The 14,307-nt window shown below is 46.0% G+C and overlaps 1 protein-coding gene across 8 annotated transcripts in view; it reads left to right on the forward strand.

The window, feature by feature from the left end:
• Nucleotides 1-14,307, forward strand: part of C7H10orf90 (chromosome 7 C10orf90 homolog) — a 241,458-nt gene that overhangs the window by 17,582 nt on the left and 209,569 nt on the right. For 7 of the 8 annotated variants that reach the window (XM_074078059.1, XM_074078060.1, XM_074078064.1 and 4 more), the window contains exon 2: nt 3,495-3,567. The exons of the other annotated variant lie outside the window; for it this stretch is intronic. In XM_074078059.1, coding sequence (XP_073934160.1) covers nt 3,495-3,567 — 73 coding nt within the window. The remainder of the gene's footprint in view (nt 1-3,494; nt 3,568-14,307) is intronic. 8 annotated transcript variants of the gene reach the window in all.

Raw genomic sequence — 14,307 nt, forward strand, 5'->3', positions numbered from 1 at the left:
GTGTTGGGCATGATAAAAACAGGGTCGAAAAATACCACCTGTTACACCAGCAGCAACTGAGAGAAGGCTCCCAGAGCAAAGCTGGGATCTCCCCTGAATACACAACTCGGCTTGGATACACAACTGAGCATAAGGTGCCAGCCCTCCTTTGTCAAAAATCCCCCATGCTTCCCTGTCACTTAGGAAATCGTATCTAGGTTAGCACAGCTCTCAAGGCCACTCCTGACATGCTTTAGTTTGTAGATGAGTTGTCCATAGTGTTAATAGGCCTTACTGGGCCCATATGTTACCCACAGAGCCATTCCCTGCTGCGGAGGATTCAGATACTTCTGGTATTTTTAGATTGTGAACCACCCTGAAAAAGCTTCATGAACATGGCCTTCACCAGACTTTGAATTGGTTGGAAAAAATCTAAAAGGTGTAAGCTGGGAATGACATACTGGATTTGGATACATGGAGGGTGATGAGGTGGAGGGAGGTGGGTCATGGCAAGAGTTATGAAGGTCATGAAGATCTCCATCAAGGTCATGGGAGAGCGAGATGGAGGGGTGAGAAAGCTGTTTGGGAAAAGGAGCCAATGGGAACCATCTGTAAGACCATCCACGGAGACAGCAGCTGAAGGACCACTGGGGAGCAGAGCTAGAGGAACTTGGGGAGCAGGTCAGGTGGCCCAGCACAGATGTGGCAAGCTGAGAACTGGTGGGAGGGTGTGGCAGAGCCTTTGTGGAGGGCTTTGTGGCAAGGGGGAGGGCAGGGAAGAGGTTGTCCGGTGTGTGTGAGAGGGAGCCTTTGTTCCAAGTTAAGAAGAGTGGGTTGTGGTTGGGAGTGCTGAGGAAGGCTCAGTTGTGGATCCTTCAGGTGCAAGAACTCCAAGAAGATAAGAGAGGGAATTCTGGGGACACTGTGCAAAATGCTCCTGGGATAAAAATGGTTTGCTTTCATTTATTCATTCATTTATCTTTTTTTCCTAACCAGTAGTTATTGAGTGGTTTCTGTATGTCTAGTCCTATATTAGGAGCTAGTAATTTGATGGTAAGCACGACAGAATTTATTCTTTAGGGGTTGTAGCAAAGTGAAGAATTGGACATTAGCTGAAGATTCACCTCCTTCATGGTATTTACAAAACCACGGCATGGGATCTGAAGAAAAGGGATGTTCTGTAATGCTCCATAAATCAGAAATCTAACCCGATTTCAAAGGTGGTGTCAGGAGACACTCACATTGCCAGGTCATGTGAGCTGAGATCCACAGGAGGATGAGTAGAATATGTGCAAAGGCCCTGTGAGCAATGTGCAGTCAAGGACATGGAGCTCACACAGAGTGTGCTCTAGTGATCCACTGAGATTAGCAGGGGTGGACACACAGGATCCTCTCAACACTTTATCCTAATGGCAATGTAAAGTGTTACTCTTCTGCAATTGCAGAAAGTAGAGTCAAAGTCAAGTCTTGACAGATGGGGTTGGATTGAGCCCTGCAGTCAGCTGAAAGCAGTTCCTATGTCACACTTCATTGACGACTCTTGGATCTCTGGTACCCAGAGCTACAGAAGACAGTTCCTGACTTTGGAAAAGCAGAGGGTCAAGGGCCTAGTCAATTAGTCACACCCTGGGAACTACTGAGATGAGAGAGACAGACAGGTAGACAGATAGACAACCTTAGTTCAAACCAGCACACTTCAGTGTTTGTTCATTCATGGTGGGGCTGAGGCTCTTGACTAACAATTGCATAGCACATTAGACAGAAACAAGTAAAAATTAATTTCGTGATGTCATATGCCAGATTGATTAACTTGCTAGGCTTGATAGTTACATTAAAAAGTATATGCGATGATCTTCTGTAGAAGGGTGCTTATCAGACTCTGCCCAGGCGAGAAGCAGTGCTCACCTTCAGCCTCCACCAGCCCCACTTGTCCTGCACCCCTCTGCCTCTGAGGCTGCTTCCAGACCCGCCTGATGAGTTGTATCAAAGCAGCAGAGACATAGCTTATGGCTGCTAAATTTTGGGATTTAAATTCTTTTCTAACCCTATATCCAGTGTCATGGCCCTTTTTTCTTTCCTAAAAAATTTTTATGTGTTATGAGGTATTCCTGTGACATGTCTAAGCTAACTTGGAGCAAAGGAGAAATGGAGGGATAATGGTTCTGTAAGTATTGCCAGATGGAACCAACTAGCCAAGCAATAAGCATTAGTAGCAGCAGTAATAATAACAGCAACACTAGTCACTGTTTGGAGCATGCAGGTTGGAAGCTGCGGTGCTTTGGTTCTGACTGGCCAGGTCGGAGAACTGACTCCATCTCATGCCAGCTGAATGACTTGGCCAGTTCCTTCACTGAGGCCCTGGTTTTCTCAGCTGCCATCCTGGGCTGGTAACTGCAGGTCTTTCTTACAGTCATGAGAATTTGATGAGATATCATAGGTATGCCGAGCATAGTGACCAGCACTTGTGAAGTCTCAGTGGTTGTCAGCACTTCTTATTATAATTAATAATCTGTTGCTAGGAGGCAGTGGCTGAGTGGGGCTGGAGGAAGAGGTCAGGGAGCAGTAGAGATGATGCCAACTACTGACTTCTCTGGGTCTCAGCCAGCCCTGTCCACACATCTGTGTCCCTTGGATTCCTTCTCTATCCCCATGGTGTCAGGGGGAAGGCTGATATCTTCCTGGGATGGAAGAATCATTTGGTGACAGCTACCTCCTGTCACCCCCAAATGCGTAGCCCATAGGTTGGGGATGAGCAGAACCCAAATTGAAAAGCAAGCATCAATAAGTTTAACTCAGCCTTAGTACTAAACAGTGGCCTGAGGTCTGAATGGGAGTCATGCCTGAGCCCTGGTTAGGACAGGACTGTCAAGAGAGGGACTTTTCAGCCAAGTGAGGCCATAGGGTATCTGAGGGCTAAGGGGGGTCATGGGCTGATCCCTGTGGAGGCAGATGCTGCCTCATTATTTGTATAACCAAAGCCCAAAGTGTCATCCACAGCTTTGCAGAATAAACCTTTGCCTTCTGGCAGAGAAAGCCAGCATAACACACTTGCAGACAGCAGAGAGCTCTTGTGTTTATTCACACTGTTTTCATTGGGATTTAAAAGATAACTCCTAAAATTTAATTGCTCAAGGTGAATCAATTTATCAATATTTATTGAATGTTCAGTTTTAGTGCCACACCCACCCAGCACTGTAATGGGTTAGAACGGAAATATTAGACGTGGTCCTTTGATCTACTAACAAAATCCTCACAGAATCGATGTCAATTGGTGACAGGTTTTCTCCCTCCCTTCCTCCTTCCTGTGCGTTTTGAAATCATCAGAAACCTTCCTTTTGTTTATTGGGACAGTTAACTCAGGAGAAAATGGAGATGTGTATTCATTACACTCTCCAGTCCTAGAGAAAGGCCAGAATCTAGGGGTGCCTGCTTTTTACAAAAATGTACATTATTGAAGATTATATATCAGGAAAGTAAAAACATAAAACTGGGAAAGGTTTCTGTTTATTTTCCAGATCCACAGTCGGCTTTTCTCACCCCCCAAAGATCGCTCTGCCTGGGAAAGAAATGAAAATCTTTCGAATGCAGGTAAAGAACTGGACTCTTGCAAATCCTCTCTCTCTCAGTCTCTCTCTCTCTCCTCCCCCCTCTGTCTCTATGTCTTCTTTATTTTTATTAATAATGAAATGCCTTTTGGTGCCTAGTTTCCTCCAAACATGATATGCTAGCTAAAAGTTTCCAAGATTTGAAGCTGATTTGGATTTCTGAGCCCTCAGGCTTTCAGGCCAGCAGTCTATGAAAAAGCAAACAGCGCAAAAGCAATAGTGGTGGCTTCAGGAATATTGGTGCCTTTGGAACCCGAGGTGGCCGCAGGCAGCAGAGTAGGCCAGGTCAGGCAGTACCGAGCAGGGCTCTGACAGGGATAAATATGTAATAGTCTCCCAACCAAGTGGGATTTAATTTAAATATAGGCACAGTAGCTATGTATCCATAAATCATTTTTTGAAGCTTTAATTCATAGCCACTATACTATAAAAACAAGAGGTGAGACGGTTACAGTTCATAACTTTTATTAAGTTTGTTAACATAAATTATGTGAAAACTGCTCCCCCTACCTCCTTCCTGCTAGAATCATATGAATTTAGGTCAAATGTTCCAATGGTGCTGTAATAAGACAACGGGGTTAATAGAATATTCAATTCAGAGACTCGAATGAAAACAAGTTCTAAAAGAATGGTACCAGATTTTATTTTTAATTTTCATTTTAATTTTAATTCATAAGTGTGGCAGATGAGTTGTAGATGAAAATATATGTTTGCTTGTATACGTAGGTATGCACATATACATATTTGTGTGTGCATGTGTGTGTGCATATGAACACACACATATTTATAGCTTTTCTTCTCATTATCTGCCACCATCTGTCTGTATCAAAGATATTAGGGACTTGAATTGCTTTCTGTAACTGACATAGTCAACCCAAGACAAAAATATTCCTTGAAAGAAGCTTTCATTCTTAATCCTCTCTGAAGTTCCTGGAGTGTGGTTTTTAGCTTATTATTTAGTAGATATTTAGTTTGGTTTGTTTGAAAACCTAGCCCAGAATTTGCCTGTGGTGAAAATGAGACTCCATTTATAGGTGCTTCTGCCTGGATAACAAAGGCAGGCTCAGGAAGCACAGCTGGCATCTGAAGCCCAGGAGAGTTTGGGGACATTGAGACAAGTCAAGCTGGCCATGGGAGCATTTAGACCTGACAGCTCAAATGTGCACATATTGGAGCTCTTTCTCTTAGAATCGGTCAGTCCAAGGGGGCCTATCCAGGTGTTCCACAGAGGATGCTGCTCCAGAGGTGCCCAGTGGTTCAGTGGCTCAGGAACCAACTGTGTTCTGGCCTTAGGGTGGCAGTTGACGGTCCAGGCTGCAGGCAATATGCCAAGCAACTGCATGTGAAGAGGGAGACATATTTCCTGGTTTTCTTTTTCTCTTTGAGCCTATCGGTATTGTCAAAGGGCTAATTATTACAGAATACTTCAAAGGTGGATTTGAACTTGGGTGTTCTGATGTGAGGCAGTAAGTCATATCTAAATGGGCATTGCCCTCCTGCAGGATTGATTTTCCACCGTGCTCCGTCATGCTCTGAGTGTCTTCCTCCAAGGTTGTTTCCATCTGTGGCAAATCTGCATCGGGTACTTGTTAAAACTGAGATTGTATTTTTATTTGAGTTATTGCCATGGGGGAGAGAAGCTTCCATCTAGAACTAAGCTCAACTCTGAATAGTAGGGGCAGCTGGGGGCTTGTAGCAGTGGCTGGAGTGAGGCACTCACTGGATGGAAGACTATGAAGAGGAAACTGGTATCGAATGAGGGAAGAAGAACCTGATCACAGTCAAGGTGGGCAATCCCCTTCCCCCCCCGGCCCCTCAACTGTCTTGATCAGATTCTCACAGAGGGATTCTTTGCTCAAACTGGGCTTGGCAGGATAAGGTTGAAGCCCAGGAAAAAAGAAGGTGCAGAAGAGCCTGACCATAGTGTGGTCAGGAGGAAGTCCTGCTCCTGCCCCATCTTTTCTGGGAAGATGAGCCTGAGCCCAGCTGGGCCTCTGAGCTCTCGGTGGTCCAGCTCTCTCCCTCTGAAATGTACAAGGAGTTTGAAGCAAGAACTTGATCCCCATCTTAGCTACTTTGTACTGCTGTAACAGAATTCCCCAGATGGAATTCTCCAGAAGAGCACTGTAGGCCAGGCAGATGTCCCAAAGCATAAGGAGGCCTGAAGAATTTCAAGTTGGTGGTTGGGCACCAAGTTTTTTTCCCTCAGTTTCTTCGTGATGCTGATATCAGTGTTTGAAACCCTCTTCCTCATGGCCACATGGTAGTGAGGAAGCCTCTAGACTGGGTGAACACATCGAAAGACAAGGCTAGGGGACATACTCTATTTTTAGTTAGATCGTGACATGCTCACACAGTTGGAATTGTTAGAAAGCTTTTAGATGGCCAAAATAAATAAGCTCACTGATTTATTGACTGTATTTGTTGACTAGGCGAAGAGGCACCACTAAATATTTTTAAGTTGCTGGAATATGTGATCTGATCCTAGTTGGAGGAAGACAATCCCATTGTGATGTCTCAGGCAGGAGATGATGTGGGTTTAGCCATGACAGTGACTTTGGTTGCTTGAACTATGGGAACACTGAGAAATGACCCAACGAATTGTTCACTGGTCATTGGGATAAGAGGCTCCTGAGTAACAATGAGAACAGTGGGAAGGGAGCCCAGGATGGGGTCAAGGGGCAGAGCGGGTGGGAGGGTCCTAAATTTGTGGGGCTTGGCTACTTGATGTGAGAGGCCAGTGTGACATCTACTTCAGGTGTCTAGCAAGCAGGGGGACATTTGGTATTCAGAAGGCCAGAGCAGGGTTATAGGTCTTGCTATGGCTGTCATGCACAGGTGGACAGTATGAGAAACCACAAGAACAGCTGAGATTACCACAGGAGAGAGCATAGGAGCTGGGAAGAAGGTGAGGTTACAACCCTAAAGGAGCTCACAAGCCTGGGTGGGAAGAGAAGCTTTGTCCTGGGAAGCACCTGCCAGGCCTTGGGGTGTCTCCCAAGCATGGATGTTGCCCAGGAGATCAACGGGATTTCATTTTACTCATTTCTTGGCTTTCCTGAGACAGTGGAGGTTTAAGTTTCTTCAGTCCTCTTTGGGGCATGCTCTAAAGTTCAGTAATGGGGTGGTGGTAGACTGATTGAGAAGCTAGATCAGTGGGGTACTGGGACCTAACACCTAACAGAGCTCACAGTGCTCAGTCTGAAGCCAGTGCTGGCTCTGGCTCTTCAGTTCTACTTCTTTCATTTGCACAATTCAGTTATTTCCTGCTGGTCATTGGAAATCCCAGGCTGGGAAGGGTGGGAAACTGATTTTCAATGGTTAAACTCTCCTTTTGGCAAGGCCTTTGAAATCTGTTGGCTTAGGTAAAATTTCAGTTTCCTATGATTACCAAGATCTGAACACTAAGGGAGAAAAAAATTTAGGCAAGATGCTTTGAGAATCAGAGGAAGCTAGAAAGTACCTTTCAAATTCCAGTCCTATATGTTATAAAAAGATTCTGTTTGCCACTTTCACATCACTGCACTACCCATCTGCAAATGAGCTGCTGGATGGCAGGATGAGGATGATAGGGTGTGAGATACCTCATCAGGACACTTCTGGGGAAGCCAGTTAGCAGAACACAATAAAGGGAATCAATGAAGGTCACCTGGAATTTTTAATTATGGATTCACTTGGCTTAGAAAGGAGGATGGGACCACATGAAATTTTCGCCTTCCTGATCAATTAAGCCCGACCTTTACAACTGGCAGTTTTTAAAGGGTGGGTCTATGATTGATGAGAGGGATAAAGTAATTATATTTCACTTAAACCTGGAGGATAATTGTTCCTTTATTCTAGCTTTTGTAAAAGCAGAGATTAGCTGTGTCCCTAACAATAGTTTTAATCTTGTTACTATGAGTCACCAGTTGGCTTCCCCGATAGAATGTGGCCATGGTCCTGCTTTGAGCAGAACGGTTCTGTTTTCCTTAAATAGAACGCCAGGCCCACTCTGAGTGTGGTTCTTCTCTCCTCCACACAAAGTTGTTTGTAAATGTCATAGCTTCTCCTGGTTTTTATGGTGGTTCTAGTTGCTGGAGTTGAACATGAAGATATATGTATCTATATACACACACACACAAGCCATTTTGATCATTTTTCCTTCCCTGGGTCTTCTTTTCATAGATTCCTCCTGGCTACAGGGAGAATTCATCTACTGACAATTTATGAGTATTTTAAACCAGTGCAACTTCCTTGGTCAAAAACCCCATCAGTCCTCAGAGGACAAAGTATAAACTCCTGGGCACAGCACAGAGCTCTCCACACTTCAGCCTTAGTTTGTCTTTCTAGATTTTCCTCTAATTATATCACCCTGTGAGCACTGTACTCACCACCAACCATCTCTGTCTGTGCCCAGGGGTTCCTCTGCCTGACATTCCTCTATATTTCTGTGGTTAAAACCAACCTTTGACCAGTAGCTTCTCTGATTCAGGGTGCTCTTACCTGGGGCCTGCCCAGGGCAGTTTGCTTGTTTCACAAAAATCAGTATTGCCTAGTTTATTTTGTTCAATTGTCCTTCTTGCCTTCAAGGCTGTGGGCTCTGAGGACAGGGACCTTATTTTCCTTATTGCTATGATCCCAAGTTCAGAGGCCAGTGCAAAGAAGTTGTTCAATAGATTAAGCTGCATGATTTGCACAAAGCAGCTTCTTGGAGTCATTTCTGTGTCAGAGGACCTCATCTGACCCTCCCAGGCCAGCCTGCCGAGCAGGCAGGAACTGGATTGTGTGACAGTGTCCCAGAGCCTGGCAGGGAAATCATATGTGCTCAGACTTCTCCAAGACACCTTCCAATTCTTTAATAACAGGCTCCTGACCTGTCACTCTGCCTCCTTTGTTGAAAGGGATAGAGGCTTCCCTTTGGTGGTTGCTTTGGGTCTGCTGGGCACTTCCTCTTCCTGCTCTGCATTGTGGAGGGAGAAGACAAGCCCTGGTTTGCTGACCACTGAAGGATAAAACATATTCACTCCGTCTTCCTGCAGAAGAAGTAAAGAGGCCCATATATGTTTATTGCACCTACTTAGGTGGGACATTATTAGAAAACAGACCAAGCCACCCTGTCACCAGGGCTACATGACAGTCCTGCCTGCTCTCTCATAAATCCCCTCTTGAATTCTGCCAAGTGGCTGTCTTGGGCTTTGCCTCTGTTTTGCTACAATTGCCCATAAATGGTACAATACCCAACTCGTGAGCAATGGCCTCTAGCTTCCTTTTTGCCCGTCACCTGGTGCACAATCTAATTTAAAAAATAACTGTTAAATCACGTGCTACCCAAAGAGCTCAGGGGCAAACTCCCAGCAGTATTACGACTCTGTCAGGCAGAGCTGCAGCCAGCACGTTTTACCACTTCTTCTCACAGGCACAACAGCATGCTTCTTCCTCAAGTCAACCGAGGGGTTGACTCCAGGACCTCATCCTGAACTGGGGAAATCAGACGTGGGGGTAGATATGGGGTGAACGGTCCATGAGTGTCACTGTCTCATTCTTACAAGGGTGGAATGAGAGCCCTATCCATAATTTCAGTTCATCCCTTCTTCCCAAAGGGTATGAGCCATTCTGACTTGCCATGGGTGCCAGGAAGGAACCTTGGCACATCAGTGTTCTGAGCTGAACACTGTCACCAGGTCTGGAGATGGAATACAGCATTGTGTGTTCTCTGGGAAGGAGTATATCCTGCAGAATCATCACCAGGCAGCCTTAGTGGAAAGCTGAGAAGCACTACCATGCCATCCAGCTTGGTGACAAGACCTTCCTGAAATCCTAGGCAAGCAGCATGGCTCTGCTTTAGCAGTAGATCTCAACTGGAGGGGTGAACCTGAGCCATCCATACAGCCCAAAGCCCAACTGGCTCTCTAGGTCCCACTCAGACCTTGGAGTATACAGGGGTGGAGCCCATGCACCCCTGGAACTCTCATGAAGTTTTCTGTGCTTTTAAGAAATAAAGGGGTAACATTTGCTAGTACAAGTCGTCACAGAAAATGGCAATCCCATTTTGTCACCACAAGAGTTATGTAGAATAATGTTCTTCTATCAAGGGATGTCTCACTTGCATTGTCTTCATGCCACGTGTGGGAGAAGGGTTCCTGCCCTGGGTTTATAGGTTAGCCTTGCCTTATAGAATACCCAACACTGGGCAGAGAACATTGAGAGAGGCTTATTAGTCATATATACTCATCTTCAGGAAGGACACCATATGCTGTTCAGGTCCACATGGGGTTCTACTTTGGAACAGAGTGAATAGGCGGGGTAGTGTAGTTACTACAAGGCAGACCTTGTAGTAACAAGAGGGTGGAGTGCCTCAAGTTCCTGCCAGAGGATGTGGTTGGTTTGTTTGAATAATTCCTGTCAGGGAGCTGAAGTTTGCCACTCAGGGACAAGCAGGAATAATGCCTGGTCCTATGATATGGAGGGTGTTTGGCTGGGGAGGCTTATCTGAGGGAGCAGCCTGGGTAAGGGAGTTACCCAGCCCTTTGAAGCCATTCAAGGTCCACCTGGTTCTCTCAGATTTGGGCCTTAACTTTTGATCTTATAGCAGTATGGTCTGGCTCAGAGACAAAAGGATGGGTCAGAATGAGATGGGTAGTACCTGGGGAGCAATACACACCTGCCAGGGCAGGAAAGACCCAGGGAGGGTTTTGACCCTGCTGCAGGAAAAGTGGTAAGAGCTAGGCACGGACAACAACTGGGCAAGAGACCAGGTCAGGATGAGCAGAATAGCACAAAGACCTCAGATGGAGGTACATCTGGCACCTTGGATATAGGGTGGAGGCATGCGGGAAAAGAAGCTGTGATTGGCCCCCACTCAGGACCCTGGCTTACACCAAGCACTGTCTAGAGCATCTGAGGTCCCAGCACCAGGAAGAGGGATGGAGTACAATCATGAACATACTTCACAGAGCAGAAACCTGAATTCTAGCCTGGGCTCAAGCAGGGCACGAAGCCAGAGAGCTTTGCCCTACAGCCACAACATCTCTGCGAGCTCAGGACTATTGTTCCATCTCAGGAATGGCAACCTCTTTCCACCTGGTTAGCCAAGCCAGAAGTCCAAGAGTCTTTTCACCTCTCCTGTACTCCTGTGTCCAATCCATGACCAACTCCCTCTGATTCACCTCCTAGTCATTTCTGGGATCCACTCTCTTCTCTTCATCTATGTGGTCTGGACTCTGGCAATGGTCTAGCTGTGCCTTCCTTGTTCTCATCTCTACCTTCAGCCAGCATGAACTGCTCAGGTTACACCATAACCCATGTAATGACTTTCCAGGCCTTCCAATTGCCCCTGGAATAAAGATCCCAAAAGTCCAAGAGATCCCAAAGGCCATGGGCCCTGTGTTTTCTGCTCCACCCTTGCTTTCCATGAGCCTCCTGCTGCTGGGTTCCTGCAGACACAAGCCCTGTGCCTGAGCGGTCCACCGCTGCCTTTCTCCTCATTAATTCTGCCTGAGACTCATCCAAGGGTCCCATGAAGTCATTATGATGTCAGGGCCAATCAGGGCCCCTCTTTTGCTGTACCTGTTATAGTCATGATTTCATGTTTGTTTGCACTTAATGAATAGTTGCTCCACCACCCATACCAGAAGCTTCATAAAAGGAGGGGCCCTATCTGAGTTTGATTGCTAGCTCCAGTGCCTCCCCTAATTGCTCAGTAAACACCTTCTGGGGACAGAGCTGGCAGGCTGGAGACAGTAGTGCTATCACCTGTGCAGTATGAGGGAGGGTGGAGATAGAGAACTAGTCCCATCACCATGACTGGCATTGAAAGGACTTGTGACACCACTCTGAGCTGCTGGATGTGTCCCTTCCCTGCTTTCTATTCTCCCACTGCTCTGATTTGATCCAGTTTCACTCCTGACCTTGGTCTTCTCCCTCCCTCTGATTCCATCAGCCCGGCACCCCTCCCTCATCCCGGTGCTGCCCAGCTCCACAGCCAAGAGCCATGATCTCTGTCTGTGTTTGAGCTGAGCTCAAACATTAGTTTGTGGTGTGATTTTTAGGTTGTTTTTAATGAAGACATTTGTTCTTTCCCACTTCCTTGCTAATTATTAGTTATATATCAAAAGCCTCCCAAGAGAAAAATAACAGTAATTGCTGGAAGTCACCCAGTCTTCAGAAGGCCATATATTATTAGGGGAACCTGCACATAGAAGGCACGTCTCCAAACTCGGGAGATGCTGGGCAGAAGGCTGATTGTTTGGGTGAAAAATTGTTAATAAGGCTTGGCGAGAATGGACTTGGTCCTGAGCTGAAGTGTTTTTTCAGTTGCATTTGACCAGCTGGCCATCTAAGGAGAGGATTTTTAAAAGAAAAAAATATAAACAATGCACCACAAACAGACAGCAACACAGAAGCAAATGCACTTTTGAAGCTTATTGAGGTATTTAATTCACTGCTCACATTAATGTTCAACTTCCCAGAATAAAAGGAATATTTATCTCGTAACTGAGCCGTGACAGAGCCAGAAGAGACAGGGACCCTGAGTAAAGCAACTATCAGATGAAAACAAACCATCTCTTCTTCCATTGCATACCTGGGGCGTTCACTGCTTGCTTTAAACCTTGGCAGCAAGACCAGCGTGTTGGCCAAAAGATCATTCTTGAAGCATCTTCTTTTGAAGGAATTACCTCCTTATCGGCTTCCTTCCCTCTTGTTTTTTTTTCCCCCAGGAGCAGCCCCCTTCATCTGCCTCTGTGCTGGTGAATACTGACAAATTGCCCTTAGCTTATATTTGAGAGATACAGTAGGCAAGGAGGCCCATACCTGGCAGGGAGGGAGAGGGAGGGGGAGAGAGAGATACAGAGAGAGAGAGAGAGAGAGAGAGAGAGAGAGAGAGAGATTGAGATTATATTTAGAGCCAACCACCCCCTTCCAGTTTACAAGGGCACACAGAGACACCACTAGTCATGGGAGCAAGCTATGTTCCTGTGTTTGAGTGGGAGACAGATCTGACTTTGATCCTTGGTCAAAGGGACCAAGCTTGAGAGAGCTTTGGTTTGTGTCACATGCCTACCTTGGGCATGTGAGGAGAAATTGTGATTAAAAACCTTCTAGAACATCCTCCCCTCAGGCTGGTATTTGGCAGCTCCTGAATAATATTTTAACATTCAGCTGTGAAGTTTCTGGTTTCCGAAAACTGCTTGGCCATTTGGGGTCAGCACAGATCACAAAGGGCTGGTTCCCTAAAGCAGTTCATGTTATTTTTAAATGGAAGTCTTTCTTAAAGTAGGCTCTTGTGGGAAACCAATTTATAAAACAGATGAAAGCAAAGGAACTCCAGAAAAAGGGGGGCAGTGAGCCAGGGACCCAGGTGGGCACTCTCCCTGAGGACTTGGCCCATCTAATAGTGGCCCCAGCACGATTGAAAACTGTTAACTACAGTACTGGAAGGAGAAGATGGGCTGTTTGAATTACAATTGATTGCTTTCTCTTTGAACGTGAAGATTTCCCACAGTTAACCTGGAGCCCTGTGGAATGAGTAGGTTGTCACCATGGGCAGTCCATTTGAACCCAGAGACATCCCCACTTCCTTATTGATCTGCATCTTCTTCCAAAATCCTGAGCCCACTTTGTGAATGAGATTATCTTAGTGCCTTAAGCCAGAGCTGATATTGCAGGCTCTTCAGGGGTGGAGGGCCGCCCCCCAACGAATGGAGAGGAGGTGAAAATGTGCTCTGTGTTTTAACTGGAAGAGGGGACGAAGCAATAGTTTATAATAAGACTGTGCTTTTAAAATTCTCTTCCTTTTCCTGTATTAAGTAGCTTTGCTTTTAATAACCCTCAGCTTACAGTTTGTTTTAGATCCTTCATACCGGTGCTGGCAGGACTCCAGTTCTGCACTCAACTCTGAATGTGGCATTCTCTAATAGCTCACGTGTGCTTAAGTTTGATTTGTTCTTTTTATGGGATTTAAGAGATAATCTATGAGGGTGATTAAAGATCGAGACAGGCTGCCTGGAGGTGGGGCTTTGGCCAAGTGCCTTGAAAACAGGGAAAGGGGGCTGGGACTTCCCTCCCAGAAAGTGATACCATGGGTGAGGTTTGGCAATGTGGACTCTGAGGACAGGTTAAAATTTGTGTCAGAGATATTGTCCCTGCCCTCACAGACATGATTGGGGGTCTTTATTCTGGGGTAAAAACCCCAGATCTCCCACTGTTCCTTCTGTGACCTTAGACAACTGACTTTTGACTCACTATGGTTTTGACATGCATTTCCCTAATCATTGAGTTTTTAAATTAGCATTGCATGCGATCTGTCTCCCCACCTGCCAGAAAAATTAAAATACCTATAAGTGTTCATATGTTATTATCTTATTTTCTGAAGTTTCCAGTTTGTGCTGTCTATTGGGGGAAGCAGACAGGTTAGGGAACACAGAGGGGAAGGACAACCTGTCAGAGGATCTATGAGCTCACTCCAGGTTGGCCATACCAGAATTGGGTGGCTCTTCATGTGGCCACAACACACAAGTCAGTCCCATGCTTAGCCTGTCCCCATGCCCTCCTTCCTCTTTATCCCTGCAGCTTTGTCCCAAGCAGAGGGTCTGCTCTTCTCCCAACTTAATATAGAGCCTGCTGCCCCATATCTTCCGGTCAGGAGCTCTACCATGGCTAACTCTGTCCGCGACCTTGGTCACCTTGGTCAGATCACCCTACAGAATGGATCAGGCCTGTGCCCTGGCCTGTGCTTCAAAGACCA

The sequence above is a fragment of the Castor canadensis genome, chromosome 7, assembly GCF_047511655.1.
Source record: "Castor canadensis chromosome 7, mCasCan1.hap1v2, whole genome shotgun sequence".
NCBI classification, from domain to species: Eukaryota; Metazoa; Chordata; class Mammalia; order Rodentia; family Castoridae; genus Castor; species Castor canadensis.